The sequence below is a fragment of the Symphalangus syndactylus genome, chromosome 22 (assembly GCF_028878055.3).
Source record: "Symphalangus syndactylus isolate Jambi chromosome 22, NHGRI_mSymSyn1-v2.1_pri, whole genome shotgun sequence".
NCBI classification, from domain to species: domain Eukaryota; kingdom Metazoa; phylum Chordata; class Mammalia; order Primates; family Hylobatidae; genus Symphalangus; species Symphalangus syndactylus.
The window spans coordinates 76,127,065-76,143,720 of record NC_072444.2 but is presented as its reverse complement, the minus strand read 5'-3'; the positions used below and the strand labels follow the sequence as shown (position 1 = coordinate 76,143,720).

Below are 16,656 nucleotides of genomic sequence, written 5' to 3'. Positions count from 1 at the left end.
TATGTTTGAGACAGGGTCTTGCCCTGTCACCCAGGCGGGAGAGAGCAGTGGTGCAATCACAGCTCACCGTAGCTTCAACCTCCCAGCCTCAAGCGATCCTCCCACCTCAGCTTCCTGAGTAGCTGCGTGCCACCATGCCCAGCTAATTTTTTAATTTTTAGGAGGAGGGTAGAGACGGGGTCTTGCTATGCTGCCCAGGCTGGTCTCAAACTCCTGGGCTCAAGTAATCCCTCTGCCTCGGCCTCCCAAAGTGCTGGGATTACAGGCATAAGCCACCGTGCCCGGCCCATCCACTTTTAAAATACTGGTCCCTACCAGAAAAGAAAAGGCTCTCAGTTAGGAGGGGAGGGGACGGCTGTGTCCCAGGGTCCTGGCCCTACACAGACCATGGTCAAACCAGGGTGCATGTGGTGGTCTGGGCAGCAGTGGTGGCCCGGAGCAGGTGGCCACAGCTCTCTGTGGAACTTGGGGACAATGTCACCTGGAACTTGGGGACAATGTTACCACGTGCCCTCAGGGCTGCCATCAGGACAGCGAGACAGTGCACTCACAGCTCTCAGCCACACACCTGACCCCAAGCAGAAATCAGGGAGCATGAGTTACAACTGCATCCTGAACCGGAGTGGCTTCCTCATTCTGCAGGGAGCAGACAGGTAGGTGTACAGGGCCTCGTCTCAGGAGGGCGGATCTTTCTCAAGGAAACCGTGTGACCTGGGCAAGCCCCCCGCTGTCTCTGAGCCTCAGGGTCCCCCCCCTGACAAGTGGGAACAGGGTCACCAAATTGCTTCGTATTACAAGGAGCCCCACAGGGCCAGGACCAGCTCGACGGTTACATTCCCCTCCAGGGAGGTCCCTCCCCACGCGACCTTCTCTCCACGGACCCCCATCCCCAGCCAGCTGGTGAATTCCTCACACCCGCTGGCAGGCAACGGGGCTATTTTTAGTGACCAGGGCTCAAGAATGGAGCCGTGCCAGGACCCACGGCATCCGTCAGAGTGTGAAGCTGATGCATCCCTCCTTCTGGTTACTATGTGGTCCCCGACACAGCACAGTGGCCAGTGCTGCTCCAGGGCTCAGCCTCAGGCCTGCATGAACACAGCCTCTGCCCTGGCACCCTCCATCTGAAGGACAGCCCCACTCCCTGCCCGGGGGAGTGGGCCTTCCTACACCTTCTCTGGGCCTCGGGTCCCCATCCACATACTGGGTGCTGGAGGCAGAGGCAGCATCTCAGCCCCCAGGTCTGCAGGGCCTTGTCAGTGACAACAAAACATGAACTGGCTAGGGGTCAGGAGCTGTGGTACCAGAGACCACACACCACCAAATTCCACAAGTTTCAAAATGTTACAGCAGCTGCGGGGTGTGGTGGTTCATGCCTGCAATCCCAACACTTTGGGAGGCTGAGGCCGGAGGATGACTTGAGCCCAGGAGGCTCAAGTCCAGCCTGGGCAACATAGCGAGACTCTGTCTCTACAAAAACTAAAAAAAAAAAATAGCTGGGTGTGGTGGTGCACACCTGTGGCCCCAGCTACTCGGGAGGCTGAGGCAGGAGGATCACTTGAGTCCAGAAAGTCAAGGCTGCAGTGAGCCAAGATCGTGCCACTACACTCCAGCCTGAGCAACAGAGCAAGACTCTGTCTCAAAAAAACAAAAACAAAAATCTTAGGGCACCAAACAGCCAGGACCACAGGCAAGATCCACGCAGGCCACGATCACCTGGGGGAAGTGGTAAGAAAGACCTGAGGTCCATCTCTCCACTCACAAATCAGACAAAGCAAGAGGGTTTGTTGTCACTGTGGTATTAGATAGCACCAGCCCTGGAGACCCTTTGAAACAGGCTCCACGGAGAGCTGCAATTGCCCTGCAGCTCCAGGCCCAGGCCACAAGACTTGTGATTAGCTGGAAAATACCAGGAATGTGGAAAATGACTATTCTCTTAAAAAGGTTGTTGCAGCCGGGCGCGGTGGCTCACGCTTGTAATCCCAGCACTTTGGGAGGCCAAGGCGGGCGGATCATGAGGTCAGGAGATCGAGACCACGGTGAAACCCCGTCTCTACTTAAAATACAAAAAATTAGCCGGGCGTGGTGGCGGGCGCCTGTAGTCCCTGCTACTGGGGAGGCTGAGGCCAGAGAATGGCGTGAACCTGGGAGGAGGAGCTTGCAGTGAGCCGAGATCGCGCCACTGCACTCCAGCCTGGGCGACAGAGCGAGACTCCGTCTCAAGAAAAAAAAAAAAAAAAAGGTTGTTGCCTTTTCCTGGCAGGTTAATGAGCTGTGTGTGCATTCACAGTGGGCAAGTCGGCCCCAAGCAACCACATCCCAGCCAGGTCAAAGTCCCAGCTTCTACTCCGAGCTGGGTGGCCTGAGGCAGCCTGCTTAACCTCTCTCTGCCTCCCCTGCCAAACGGCAGCCTCAGGGTCCACGGGGAGCTCTAGAAAGACGACATGCCTGAGGCCCATGGCCCAGAGACTGGCCATTGCACGCATCATCTGATGCAAGCTTCAAATCCCAGGCTTCAGCCTCTGTTGAATTCAGCTTCTAAAGCCTCCTGGGCTCACGTGGCCCCTGATTTGCTAACCTCAAGGTCTCCTCTGCCTAGATCCAGCCGGGCTTTCTGCAAATGGAAATCAAATTCTTTGCATGTTCAAGCCATTAAGCATCTCCTCGGATGAGGCCCTGCATTTTTCAAAATGCTAATTTTGTTTTTTTAATGTTGCCCGAAAGGGAAGCAGAAAGTCCCGAAGCCCAGGCCAGAATGGGGAGAGGGGGCCGCGAGGGCTCAGAGAAGCCAGGAGACAGCTCCCTTCAGCTGTCCGTGAATTTGGCAGAAGGGCTTGTTTTTCCCATCACCTGAGGATCCGAGCCAATTTGTGGAAAAACAGACTGCAGAGATACGCGGGTGGGAGGAAGAGAAACAGCGACAGATAACAGAGACAGCTGCGCAGGCCAGCGGTGCTACTCAAGCCAGAGGCCTGTTTTAATTAAAGCAGCAGAGAGCTGCTGCCAAGAAGGCCGCCTCAAGGGTGAGGTGCCCTCGCCCGTGCCCGTCTGGCAGCTCCAGTAATGAGGTCCCCGCCAGAGGCTCAACGCACAACACAAACACACACGGTGCCGCCCAATTATCAGGTTTCTTGGCTCCCAGGAGCTCAGCGATGCTCCCCCGACAGGTGCCCTAATCAGGGAAAGCCGGGAAGGGACCAGGATAGAACCCAAGGGGCTCCACCTCGCTCCCCAAGGCCCGGGACACACCCTCCAGGGACAGCCTTGATGGTCCTGGCACATCAGAGGGCTCTGGCGCACGCGGGGCTGCTTCCTGAGACTGCTGAGGTCCCTGGCCGAGGCATAACTGCCCGGGCACCCCAGGTAGGATGTAGAGTCTGCTCCGCTCCAATAGCTGACACCAGGTGAGGAGGCTGCACCTACCACCACCCTGGGGCCTGCCCTAGGAGCTACTCAGTTCTGCAGAGGGGCTGTGCAGGTGCCATCCCAGAGGATAAGGACACCCCACTCCAGCCCCAGTTGATGCAGGTACCATCCCAGGGGATAAGGACACCCCACTCCAGCCCCAGTTGATGCAGGTGCCGTCCCAGGGGATAAGGACACTCCACTCCAGCCCCAGTTGATGCAGGTGCCGTCCCAGGGGATAAGGACACCCCACTCCAGCCCCAGTTGATGCAGGTACCATCCCAGGGGATAAGGACACCCCACTCCAGCCCCAGCTGGACAACTGCTGTGTGGGTCAGTGCAACAGGCCAAGGCCCCCCTCTCACTGGGTCTCAGAGCTCTGTTCAGTACAGTGAGATGGGGACAAGCTGGCCTCCTAGGGATCTTCCTGCTGACTGTGGGTGCTGGGAGGCCCAGAGCAGCCTATTCACCAACTCAGGCCCAGGGTGGAGCAGAGAATGACTCAAGGCTACACCAGCCTCTTTCTCAGACCAAGTACTGAGTGGGGCCTGACTGTGGGTCTGTCTGGATAGCCGGGCCAGCCTCCAAGAGGCAAGGCACCATCCAGAAGAAGTACCTTAATGGACTCCACTGCCACACAGCCAAAGGGCCACAGAAAGATGGTGATGACAATGACCACAACAGTGATAATGATGGTGGTGATGATGATGATGAAGGTGAAGATGATGGTGAGGGTGAAGATGAAGATGAAGATATGGTGATGAAGATAATGGTGATGAAGATGATGGTGATGGTGATGATGGTGAAGATGGTGATGATGATGATGGTAGTTAATGATGGGAATGCTGATTATGACGGTGGTGGTGATGAAGGTGATGATGGTGATGGGGATGGTGATTATGGTGATGATGACTATGATGGTGATGATGGATGGTGGTGGGGATGGTGAAGAGAATGGTGATGATGGTTATTGTGATGATGGAGGTGGTAGTGATGGTAATGAAGGTGATTATGAAGGTGATGATAGTGATGGTGGTGGTGGTGGTAATGACAGTGATGGGGATGGTAATGGGGATGGTGGTGAGTATGGTGAGGAGGGTGATGATGACGGTGGTGATGATGATGATGAGGGTGGGGTGATGGGGATGGTGATGGTGATGGTGATGATAGTGATGCAGATGGTGGTGGTGATGGTGATGATGGTGATGACTATGATGGTGATGATTGTGGTGGTGATGGTGATGATGATGATGGTGATGGTGATGACGATGATGGTGGTGGTGATGGTGATGATGATGGTGATGATGGTGATGGTGATGACGATGATGGTGGTGGTGATGGTGATGATGGTGATGGTGATGACGATGATTGTGGTGGTGATGGTGATGATGATGGTGATGGTGATGGTGATGATGGTGATGGTGATGACGATGATGGTGGTGGTGATGATGATGGTGATGGTGATGACGATGATGGTGGTGGTGATGGTGATGATGGTGATGGTGATGGTGATGACGATGATGGTGGTGGTGATGGTGATGATGATGGTGATGATGGTGATGGTGATGACGATGATGGTGGTGGTGGTGATATGATTATGGGGATGGTGAAGGGGATGCCGATTAGAATGGTGATGGTGGTTATGATGATGATGGCGATGGTGGTGATGGGGATGGTGGTGGCGATGGTGATGATGGTGATGATGACAGTGATGATGGTGATGGTGGGGATGGTGATGATAGTAATGGTGATGACTACGATGGTGATGATAATGATGGTGGTGATAACAGTACCCACATAGATATTCCTGCTTTATATTCTCACAACAACCTCAAAGTAGGTTTTATTATCCTCATTTGACACCTGAGGAAACTGAGGCTCCGAGAATGTTATTACTTATAAATGACATCCACAACTCACTCCTTCCAAAAGATGTTTTAAACACACCTTAAATTCTGTGGTATCTGAGTGAGATTGTGTGTGCATGACTGTGTGCATAGGCATGCCTGGGAATAAGACCACTCCAGCCCAACACCTGTGTGATGGGAACTCCTGGTCCTGTCTCACCCCTGAGCCATCTCCCTGCAGCTGCAGTTCACCACAGGACACTATGGACCCCGCACACTGACAATGCCTAAATCACCCATTCTCAATCTTCCTTCCCCACACAGGCAGGGTAGGGGCAGATGCAGGTGATGTGTCCTCACAGGGGAGGGAGCACAGGCTTAGGTGCCCAAGAACTCGAGCTCGAACCCTAGCTCTGCTCCTGAGGAGCTGTGGGGCCTTGGACAAGGACAGGGAAGGAAATTGAGGCTGTGAGGTTGACACTATGCCTCTCACAGGATCCTGTGCAAAGGCCCAGGGAAACCCTTCGATCAAGGCCAACTAGCAATACCACCATCCTAGAAGGAGAAGCAGGCGGTCTGGGGGAGTTTCAGCCTCCCTCACAACCATGTTGCACTATCTTCCTTTAAATCAAAGGTCTTAAACATAATTTCTACCCTTCTCCAAGCTTACGTATCTCTTGCACCTTACGGATCTCCTGCACTGTTGCCGATTGACAAGAGCAAAGTCACACAGCCTGTGACGATGGGGATATCTGTCTTGAACCTGAACTTGGATAGAGGGGTCATTAGGCCAGCAGGTGTGCACACCCTGCAGGTGGATTTATCTGCAAAGGATTCTCTGCCACACTCTTCCTAAGCGGGGAAGCAGAGAGAAGAAGAGCAGCAAGCAGCCTCAACGTCAGGGGTGTGCCAGACGCCCTGTGAACTTGGAAGGAATTTTGCTTTCCTCAGCAAACCACAACTGAGCAGAGGCAAAGCTATGAAGCTCAGCTTCTAGTAAACTGGAAAAAGCAAAGTATCTGGATGCTGCACAGGGGAGACATCACGTGAAAGGTCCAGAGACAATCCCTCCCCTGCCCACTCCCTCTGGAACCGGTTTCCTGAGCCATCAGCCTGTTTCTTTAGAGACCGTGGCCAGAAAAAAGAGCCCACTGGGGCTTCGATATGGAAAGTGAGTTTTCCTATGTGCAAAACAAAAGAGCTGAAACCGACACACACGCCCTGTGCAAAAGCTTCCTTTTCAAGCCAGCCTTACAAAGAGGAGTTTTTAAGCCAACCAGCTGCTTCCTCTGTTTCTTGTCCGCCTAGCTCTCGGATCCAGAGGGGTCAGAGATGGAGGGCGCATGTGGTTCTGATTCTCAGGGCCAAGGGCACAGGACCCAGCACTGGACACAAACAGCTGAGATGGCCCAGAGATATCATTTGACTCAGCTCACACTCAGGGTCCAGGCTGGCCCTAAAATAAGAGCTTTACTGAACCTACCTAAAGCCTGGGAGCTGGGGAGGAGCCCAGAAAGGATCTGGGGAGTTTAGCTGAAACACAGTTGCCACCAAGGGGGATGGAAAGGAATGGGAGGCTCTGAGTTCAGTCAGGCTGGAAGGGAAGCAGAATCTGTGGTTCCTCAAAAAGCTAAACATGGAACTACCACACGACCCGGCAATTCCATCCATCAGCATCTGCCCAGGAGACTCAAACAGACACCTGCACACCCATGTTCACAGCAGCACTAATCACAATAACCAAAAGGTGGAAACAACCCAAGTGTCTATCAGCAGACAAATGGATACACAAATGGGGTGTGGCCGTGGAGAGGAATATTACTTGGCCCCGAAAAAGGAAGAAAGCATTGACATATGCTATGCTGTGGATGCGCCTTGAAAACACTGTGCTCAGTGAAAGAGCCCATCACAAAAGGTCATACATCATGGTTCATTTAAGTCCTATAATGACTTATATGAAATATTTAGAATAGGCAAGCTCATAGAAAGAGAAAGCAGATTGGGGTTATCAGGGGCCCAGTAGGGGGTGACAGGACTGACTGCTGAATAAGTGTGGGGCTTCTATTTGGAACAATGAAAATTTTGGTAAAATTTTCATCACCAAAGAGTGGTGATGGCAGCACACCATTGTGAATGTAACTAATGCCACTGAATTAAACACTTAAAAATGGCTAAAATGGGCTGGGTGCAGCGGCTCACGCCTGTAATCCCAGCACTTTGGGAGGCTGAGGTGGGCGGATCACCTGAGGTCAGTTCAAGACCAGCCTGGCCAACACGGTGAAACCCCATCTCTACTAAAAATACAAAAATTAGCCAGGTGTGGTGGCGCATGCCTGTAATCTCAGCTACTCGGGAGGCTGAGGCAGGAGAATGGCTTGAACCCAGGAGATGGAGGTTGCAGTGAGCCCAGATAGCACCACTGCACTCCAGCCTGGGTGACAGAGTGAGACTCCATCTCAAAAAAAAAGAAAAAGTTAAAATGGCAAACTTTATGTGATATATATTTGCCACAATGAAAACAAGAGCAGGAGAGACGGCTGGTGGGCAGGTCTACGTGCCATTTTTTTTTTTTTTTTTTTTTTTTTTTTGAGACAGAGTCTTGCTCTGTCGCCCAGGCTGGAATGCAGTGGCACGATCTCGGCTCACTGCAATCTCCACCACCCGAGTTCAAGCAATTCTCCTGCCTGTCTCCTGAGTAGCTGGGATTACAGGCATGTGCTACTGTGCTCGGCCTAATTTTTGTATTTTTAGTAGAGATGGGGATTCACCATGTTGGCCAGGCTGGTCTTGAACTCCTGGCCTCAAGTGATCTGCCAACCTCAGCCTCCCAAAGTGTTGGGATTACAGGCGTGAGCCACCACACCCGGCCTTGTTGAACCAATTTTGAATTCAGGTGCAAAGCTGTGCGCCACCCACCACACTGTTCCCACATGTGGGAATATTTGAGCCAGAAAAAGAAAATGCTGGACGGCCATCATTACCGTTGCTATAAATAAAAATAATAGCCGGGTGTGATGGCTCATGCCTATAATCCCAGCACTTTGGGAGGCCGAGGCAGGAGGATCACTTGAGGTCGGGAGTTCGAGACCAGCCTGGCCAACATGGGGAAACCCCATCTCTACTAAAAATACAAAAATTAGCCGGATATGGTGGTGAGTTCCTGTAATCCCAGCTACTGGGGAGGCTGAGGCAGGAGAATCGCTTGAACTCGGGAAGTGGAGGTTGCAGTGAGCTGAGATCGCACCACTGCACTCCAGCGAGGGTGACAGAGTGAGACTCCGTCTCAAAATACTACTACTACTACTACTACTACTACTAATAATAATAATAATAATAATAATAGTAATAATGTGCCCACCCAGACCAGAGTCCTGGTCCTGCAGCCCATTCCTGGAAGAGCTGAATGCAGACCAGCCGCCTGCCGGGCCCAATCTGGAAACTGAGGCCCAGAACGCAGACATAAATCTTGTAAGCACAGCAACCGACGTTTAGGGTGGCTGCCCAAATCACGACCACCCTGCCTTGGAACTCCCTCCCCACCATTCAAGGGTGTCATGGGTCTGTGATCTGTCTCCTGTTTCCTGCCTACAGATGATGGGACCAGGACTTGCTACCCATAGTTATGCGAGGCAAGCATGGCTGAAGCCCAGCTGTGTGTCCACAGTGCTTTGTCTACCCAGAGCACCCCCTTCCAGTCAGTACAAAAGAGCGGTTTGCAGGGCCACATGGGACCCCGGCCTCATCAGTCACCGTCCTTTCCTGAGGACTTGAAGCTGCATTAGGAATGAAGAGCTTGGCCGGGCACAGTAGCTTACACCTGTAACCTCGACACTTTGAGAGGCTAAGGGAGGAGGATCGCTTGAGGACAGGAGTTCGAGACCAGCCTGAGCAACATGGCAAAACCTTGTCTCTACAAAACATTTTAAGGCTGGGCGCGGTGGCTCATACCTGTAATCCCAGCACTTTGGGAGGCCAAGGCAGGCGGATCACTTGAGGTCAGGAGTTGGAGACCAGCCTGGCCAACATGGTGAAACCCCATCTCTCCTAAATATACAAAAATTAGCTGGGCATGTTGGCACACGCCTGTAATCCCAGCTACTTGGAAGGCTGAGGCAGGGGAATCGCTTGAACCCAGGAGGTGGACGTTGCAGTGAGCCAAGATTGCACCATTGCACTCCAGCCTGGGCAACAAGAGTGAAACCCCATCTAAAAAAAAGAAAAAATAATTTTTTTTTAATTACCCAGGCATAGTGGTGCACACCTGCAGTCCCAGCTATTCAGGAAGTCGAGGTAGGAGAATCACTTGAGCACAGGTTGAGGCTGCAGTGAGCTATGATGGTGCCACTGCACTCCAGCCTGGGTGAGAGAGTACGGCCTTGTCTTAAAAAAAAAAAAAAAAAAAAAAAAACACACACAGAATGGACAGCTGGTCTGTGTGGCCAGCAGCTGTGGACCAGGGACCTCCTGCCTCAGGGCTGAGTCTGTCTGCAAAGAGGGAGCTGCAGAGGCTCCAGCAAGGTGCGGCTGGGACCAGAAAGGGCTGTCTCTTCCTCAGGGTTCCTTCCTGATCTTCCAAACTGAATTTTTAACTGGGTGAACGTAATATCCATTCAAAAACGACATTTCAATTGCATTGTAAATTGATGTTTAAATTTAAGTTAAAATAAACTCAAGTTAAAATAGTCTTCAGCTCGGCCGGGCGCGGTGGCTCACGCCTGTAATCCCAGCACTTTGGGAGGCCAAGGAGGGTGGATCACAAGGTCAGGAGATCGAGACCATCCTGGCTAACACCGTGAAACCCCATCTCTACTAAAAATACAAAAAATTAGCTGGGTGTGGTGGTGGGCACCTGTAGTCCCAGCTACTCGGGAGGCTGAGGCAGGAGAATGGCGTGAACCCAGGAAGCAGAGCTTGCAGTGAGCCAAGATCGCGCCACTGCACTCCAGCCTGAGTGACAGAGCGAGACTCCATCTCAAAAAAAAAAAAAAAAATAGTCTTCAGCTCTTCAGTATCTGGCTCCTCCTGGTGACCAGGTTCACCACTGCCAGGCAGACACCTCTGTGCATGTATCCCAGGGCCGCTGTGAGCAAGTACAGCAGGTCCTGAAACAACAGAAATGTATCGTCTCTGCAGTTCTGGGGCCAGAAGTCCAGATCCAGGATCAGCAGGTGGAAATCAAGGTGCTACAGGGCCACGCCCTCCAGAAGCCCCAGGCAGGCCTTACTCTCTCACCCTCCTTGCCTCTTCAGGTGGCTGCGGCCCTCCTCGGTCTGTGCCACATCTCACCAACTCCTGCCTTGTGGTCACATGGCCTCTTCCCCTTGTGTGTGTGGAATCTCCTCCTGCCTCCCCTTAGAAGGCACATGTGATGGCATCATGGCCCTCCTGGGAAACCCAGGGCCACCCGCCCACCTCGAGTATCACTTCATCACATCTGCAAAGTCCCTCTCTGCCACTCAAGATGACACATCCAGGTCCCAGAGACTAGGTTGTGGGTATCCTGGGGGGCCTGGACACCTCCCAGGATGGAGTAGCCATGCCCAGCTACTCCAGCCACACCCAGCTACTCCAACCATGTCCAGGCTAATCCTGAATTCCAGCCACACCCAGCTACTCTAATCACATCTAGCTACTCTACTCATGCCCAGCTACTCCATCCATGCTTAGATACTCCAGCCATGCCCAGCTATTCCAGCCACACCCAGCTACTCTAGACACATCTAATTACTCCAGTCATGCCCAGCTACTCCATGTATACCTAGCTACTCTAGCCACACCCAGATATTTCAGCCATGTCCAGCTACTCCAACCAAACCCAGCTATTCTAGCCACACTCAGCTATTCGAGCCATGCCCAGCTACTGCAGCCAAACCCAGCTATTCCAGCCACACCCAGCTACTCTGGCCACATCTAGCTACTCCATCCATGCCTAGCTACTCTAGCCACACCCAGCTACTCCAGCAACACCCAGCTATTCCAGCCACACCCAGCTACTCTAGCCACATCTAGCCATTCGTCATGCCCAGCTAACTCTATCCATGCCTACCTACTCCAGCCACACCCAGATACTCCAGCCACACACAGCTATCCCAGCCATGCTCAGCTACTGCAACCACTACTCAACCACAGAAGCAACAGGTGTTCCTGCTTGAGGTAACTGGGCACCCTGGACCCAAAGTATCCAGCCTGAACCAGCCACATGCTCTGGACAAGATAGGGTATTTCAGCATGATGTGAGTGGCTGGGAGCCAAGGCCCTTGAAGGCCACTCCTCTGCATAGCCCCTGCCACCCTTTCTGAGTGAGATTCCAGCAAAATGTATCAAAAGCCTGTTAAAAACACGCATACCAACACCCATCAGGATCTTAACAGGCCAATCTCTGACCCAGCAACCCGAACACCAGGAGTCTCCTGCCTAACCACAGCGTTACTACTCACAGAAACATCGTAGCGCGGAGAAATTAGAAGCCTCCCACGTGACCTTGGCAAAGGCAGCAGTTAATAAACTCTGATTCATTCTTACAATGGAACACTGTGCAGATACGCACAACAATTAGATTTGTACTTATATGGAAGGACTTCTTAGACCCATCACCCCATCGCCAGCAAGGAGCAGAGCAGAGAACAACACGTCTAGTGTGTTCCCAGGGTCCCCACCTGCGCTCACAGGCACACACCTGCAAACACACAGAGTGGCTGGAGCCCCCACCAGACCACCACATGGTCGCCCTCCGGGAGGGGGACAAAAAGACACTTTCTCTTTGTATTTTATACATATGGAGGTCATTTAGATTTTATATAGGACTGGTATCAAAATGTGCTCAGTTAATCTAATAAAGAATTATAATTTGTCAAAAAATTGTTTTAAAAGAGAGAATTTTCAATATGTTACATATCCTTTGATCACATCAAGGAATTTATCTCAAAGAAAGAAACGAACAAGTACTCCAAGATGAAAACACAAGGATGACCACCAAATGTTCATAAAATTAAAAATGCAGGCCGGGCACAGTGGCTCACGCCTGTAATCCCAGCACTTTGGGAGGCTGAGGCAGGTGGATCACGAGGTCAGGAGTTTGAGACCAGCCTGGCCAACATGGCGAAACCCCATCTCTACTAAAAACGCAAAAATTAGCTGGGCGTGGTGGCGGGCACCTGTTGTCCCAGATACTCAGGAGGCTGAGGCAGGAGAATTGCTTGAACCCGGGAGGCAGAAGTTGAAGTGAGCCAAGATCATTACCACTGCAGTCCAGCCTGGGCAACAGAGCAAGACTCTGTCTAAAATAATAATAATAATAGAGATTTCAAAAACGCAAACAGCCGCAGTAGGAAAACAGCTAATTCACATAGAATTGACAGCACAGACCACTGCAGCGCGCTTACTGGCACGGAAAGGTGTTGAGGACGCCCTGAGTGTGAGAAAACAGTGTAAAATGAGACGCTGTTACAGACGGGATCTGTGCACAAGGTCAATCCTTAACGCCTGCCCCCCAAATATCCCCAAGGATTATCTCTAGGAATCAGATGGAGACATTTTTGCTTTCAATCTTTTCAAAATTTTCCGATTTTTCCAATTATGTCTATGATCAACATCCCCACACATGGCGTCCAAGCCCCTTCACACTCGGCCCTCTCTCTGAATAACCCTGACCTCCTCTATCCCCTCACTGAGACCCTGCAGACCTCATCTGCTGTCACCTCCTGCCTCCGGCCTCCGAGCTCCCAGCATGGGCAGGAGCCGCGGGAAAGGTACATCCCGGCCCCATCTCCCCGACGAGGCGGTGAGCCTAGCAACAGCAAGGCACGTCCATGCATGGGGAAGAGGCCGGAACACGAAGCCCACGGTAATCATACCACCTGTGCCTTCCTAGGTATAGCGCGTGGGGGGACCGCGGATCCAGACCCGGTATTTGAGGAAGGCAGCTCGGCCTTCCCAGAGCAGGGACTCAGCTCGGCAGCAGGGCAGGTGCACGCGGCATAGTATTTCAGGAAGCCACCCCTGCCTGGCGAGCCCACGTTTCCAGAGAGCTGTGACACGCTTCCCCTGGCGCCGAGAGTTCCGTGTTCCACAGCCCGTGAGTCAGAGAAATGGCAAAGCCTCCCTGGATGCTGCAGAGGGCGGTGGCGATTCCTGGGCAAGCAACGGGGCCTGCCCACCTCCTGGAGGCCGAGGAGGGCGGTGGTGATTCCTGGGTGAGCAACGGGGCCTGCCCACCTCTTGAGGCCGGGGAGGGCGGCGGTGATGCCGGGGCGGGGGACGAGTCTGCCTACCTCCTCTCGTTGTCATCCAGATGAGCGAAGAGCACATTCTTGGAGATGGCCTTGGCCAGCGCAGTCATGGTCTTGTAGTCCTTGGGAATCACCTGAAGCGGAACCAAAACATCACCGCGTGAGCCACCCTGGCCTGATGCTGTGACGCGGCCTGAAATCTCCCTATTGCACCCTCAGCTTGCTGTTATCAGGCAATGGTACAAATATGCAATTTGAAGTTTAATGTGTATTTCACCACTTTTTTTTTTTTTTTAACAGTCTTGATCACAGCTCACTGCAGCCTCAACCTCCTGGGCTCAGGTGCTCCTCCTGCTTCAGCCTCCCAAGTAGCTGGGACCACAGGTACGCACCACCACACTTGGCTACATTTTTATTTTTAGTGGAGATGAGGTCTCACTATGTTGCCCAGGCTGGTCTCAAACATCTGAGCTCAAGCAATCCTCCCACCTCAGCCTCCCAAAGTGTTGGGATTACAGGTGTGAGCCACCACACCCAGCCTCTTATTACCTTTGAAATGCAGTCACGTGTCACATAATGATGGGGAAGCGTTCTGAGAAATTCATCATGAGGCAATTTCATCATCATGCAAACATCACAGAGCAACAGACACAAGCCTAGCTGGTACAGCCTAACTATGCACTGAGGTTATAACATGATAGAGCCTATCGCTCTAGGCTACAAATCCGTACAGCATGTGGCCATCCTCAACACTGCAGGCAGCTGTAACACAATGCTAGGCGTATCTAAACATATCTACACAGGCCGGGCACAGTGGCTCATGCCTGTAATCCCAGCACTTTGGGAGGCCGAGGCAGGTGGATCACCTGAGGTCAAGAGTTCGAGACCAGCCTGCCCAATATGGTGAAACCCTGTCTCTACTAAAAATACAAAAATTCGCTGGGCATGGTGGTGGGCACCTGTAATCTCAGCCACTCAGGAGGCTGAGGCAGGAGAATCACCTGAACCCAGGAGGTAGAGGTTGCCATGAGGCAAGATTGTGCCACTGCACTTCAGCCTGACTGACAGAGCGAGAATTCGTCTCAAAAAAATAAATAAACAAATAAACGTATCTACACAGAGAAAAGGTACAGTAAAAAATATGGTATCATAATCTTACGGGACCATGTATATGCAATCTGTCAACAACCAAAACACGGTCATGTAGTGCATGCCTGTATGCAGTATGCTGTTACTGGCTGCAGTCACCCCACCATGCAAAGATCTCAAAACCCATTCCTCCTGTCTGTCTGTCTGTCTGTCTGAAACTCTGCACCCTTTGATCAATAATTCCCCACTCCCTCTCTGGATGAATGAGAAGCACTATGAACATCTCAGATACCAGGATATCCCCCCTTAAAATAAAACCGTGCAGGAAGGTCATTTAGGCCACAATGAGAGCTGCTGTGGTGCTTGGGCTACCTGGGAAGTCCCTGTCTGTCCAGGTGCAACTGCGGACCACACAGGCTTAGGCGTGCTGTGTTTAACGCAGAGAGCCCCTGTGTAGACGTCTTTGAGAGACAGCAATGAAATCTCCTAAAAAGCCACTCTAGTTCTAACAGACTTTTAAAAATGTAAGTGTTGGCTGGGCCTGAGCGTGGTGGCTCATACCTGTAATCCCAGCACTTTGGGAGGCTGAGGTGGGTGGATCACCTGAGGTCAGAAGTTCAAGACCTGCCTGGCCAACATGGTGAAACCCCATCTCTACTAAAAATACAAAAAATTAGCCGGGCATGATGACAGACACCTGTAATCCCAGCCAGTCAGGAGGCTGAGACAGGAGAATCACATGAACCTGGGAGGCAGAGGTTGTGGTGAGCTGAGATCATGCCATTGCACTCCAGCCTGGACAATAAGAGTGAAACTCTGTCTCAAAAAAATATATATAAATGTTTTGTTTTCAAATACTTTCTATTTACAGAGAAGTTGCAAAGATCATTCTCGTGCACCTTGCAGGTTCCCTGATGTTACCACCTCACATCCTATGAGGCATTTATCACAACTGGGGAGGCCATGTCGATACATGACAGTCACTGAGCCCCACACTGAATCTGTTCTTCCTTTGTTTTGCCTGAATGGCCTTTTTCTGTCCCAGGACCCCGTCCTGTCTCCCCCGTGGCCTCCGGTCTGCGACAGTTCTTCACACTCTGCTCATGTGCCGTGAGCAGGGCTGGTCAGGCATTCTGCGGAGCGTCCCACAATTTGGGTTTATTTGAGGCTCTTCTCGTGGTTAGACTGAGGTTCTGGGTCTTGGGAAGGAAGACCCCAGAGGTGGAGTGTCCTAATAAATTTTTAACGACGTTTGTGCTAGCTTTAATTAGCTGATTATAAAAGTATTAAGTACCGGAGAAAGGAATGGGGTGTGCGTGTTTAGAGAACAGACTTTCAGTTCTGCAAGGTAAGAAGGTTCTGGAGATGGTGGTGGTGACGATTCCACAACAATGAGAATGTGCTTAACGCCACTCAGAAATGGCTAAGAGGGTACTGGGCACTCACTTGTGTCTCCCCAGAAATTCACATGTGGAAGCCCTAACCAGCCATGCAATGGTATTTGGAGAGAGGCCTTTGGGAGGTGGCTGGGGTTGGATGGGGTCATGAGAGGAGGGCCCTGAATAATGGGATTCGTGCCTGTATAAGAAGAGACCAGAGACGCTGCGCGCAGTGGCTCACGCCTGTAACCCCAACACTTTGGGAGGCCAAGATGGGCAGATCACAAGGTCAGGAGATCGAGACCATCCTGGCTAACAGGGTGAAACCCCATCTCTACTAAAAATACAAAAAATTAGCCGGGCGTGGTGGTGGGCGCCTGCAATCCCAGCTACTCGGGAGGCTGAGGCAGGAGAATGGCGTGAACCTGGGAGGCGGAGCTTGCAGTGAGCCGAGATTGCACCACTGCATTCCAGCCTGGGGGACAGAGCAAGACTCCCTCTCAAAAAAAAAAAGAAGAGACCAGAGAGGCTGCAGGAGCATGGGGGGCACACAGCCCAGGACAGCGCCTCTGCTGACTCCAAGGACCTGGATGCCGGCGAATCCCTTCCCTTCCCTGAGCCTGCGAGGATCCTAAAGCTGCCATGGGGCTGCAGAGACCCCACACAGAGCTGTTTTCATAAATTTGAGCTCAGCTCATCTGGCAAAGACAG

The 16,656-nt window shown here is 52.0% G+C and overlaps 2 protein-coding genes across 7 annotated transcripts in view; one reads left to right on the top strand and one right to left on the bottom strand.

Annotated features, from left to right (window-relative positions):
* PRKAR1B (protein kinase cAMP-dependent type I regulatory subunit beta) overlaps positions 1 to 16,656 on the bottom strand; it is a 178,391-nt gene that overhangs the window by 115,506 nt on the left and 46,229 nt on the right. For all 6 annotated transcript variants that reach the window (XM_055260864.2, XM_055260866.2, XM_063631101.1 and 3 more), the window contains one exon: positions 13,520 to 13,611. In XM_055260864.2, the coding sequence (XP_055116839.1) occupies positions 13,520 to 13,611 (92 nt within the window). The remainder of the gene's footprint in view (positions 1 to 13,519; positions 13,612 to 16,656) is intronic.
* LOC134735545 (uncharacterized) lies at positions 3,634 to 6,165 on the top strand. Its single transcript, XM_063631106.1, has 2 exons — positions 3,634 to 4,204; positions 4,275 to 6,165. The coding sequence occupies exons 1-2, from the start codon at positions 4,157 to 4,159 to the stop codon at positions 4,995 to 4,997; spliced, it is 771 nt and encodes a 256-aa protein (XP_063487176.1). The 5' UTR covers positions 3,634 to 4,156; the 3' UTR covers positions 4,998 to 6,165.

Bases quoted from the DNA above. Each gene is read 5' to 3' on its own strand.
- LOC134735545 (XM_063631106.1), top strand. From the start codon at position 4,157: ATGGTGATGAAGATAATGGTGATGAAGATGATGGTGATGGTGATGATG. The intron at 4,205-4,274 runs GTGAAGATGGTG...GTGGTGATGAAG, and splicing joins TGATGGTGATGGTGATGATG to GTGATGATGGTGATGGGGAT.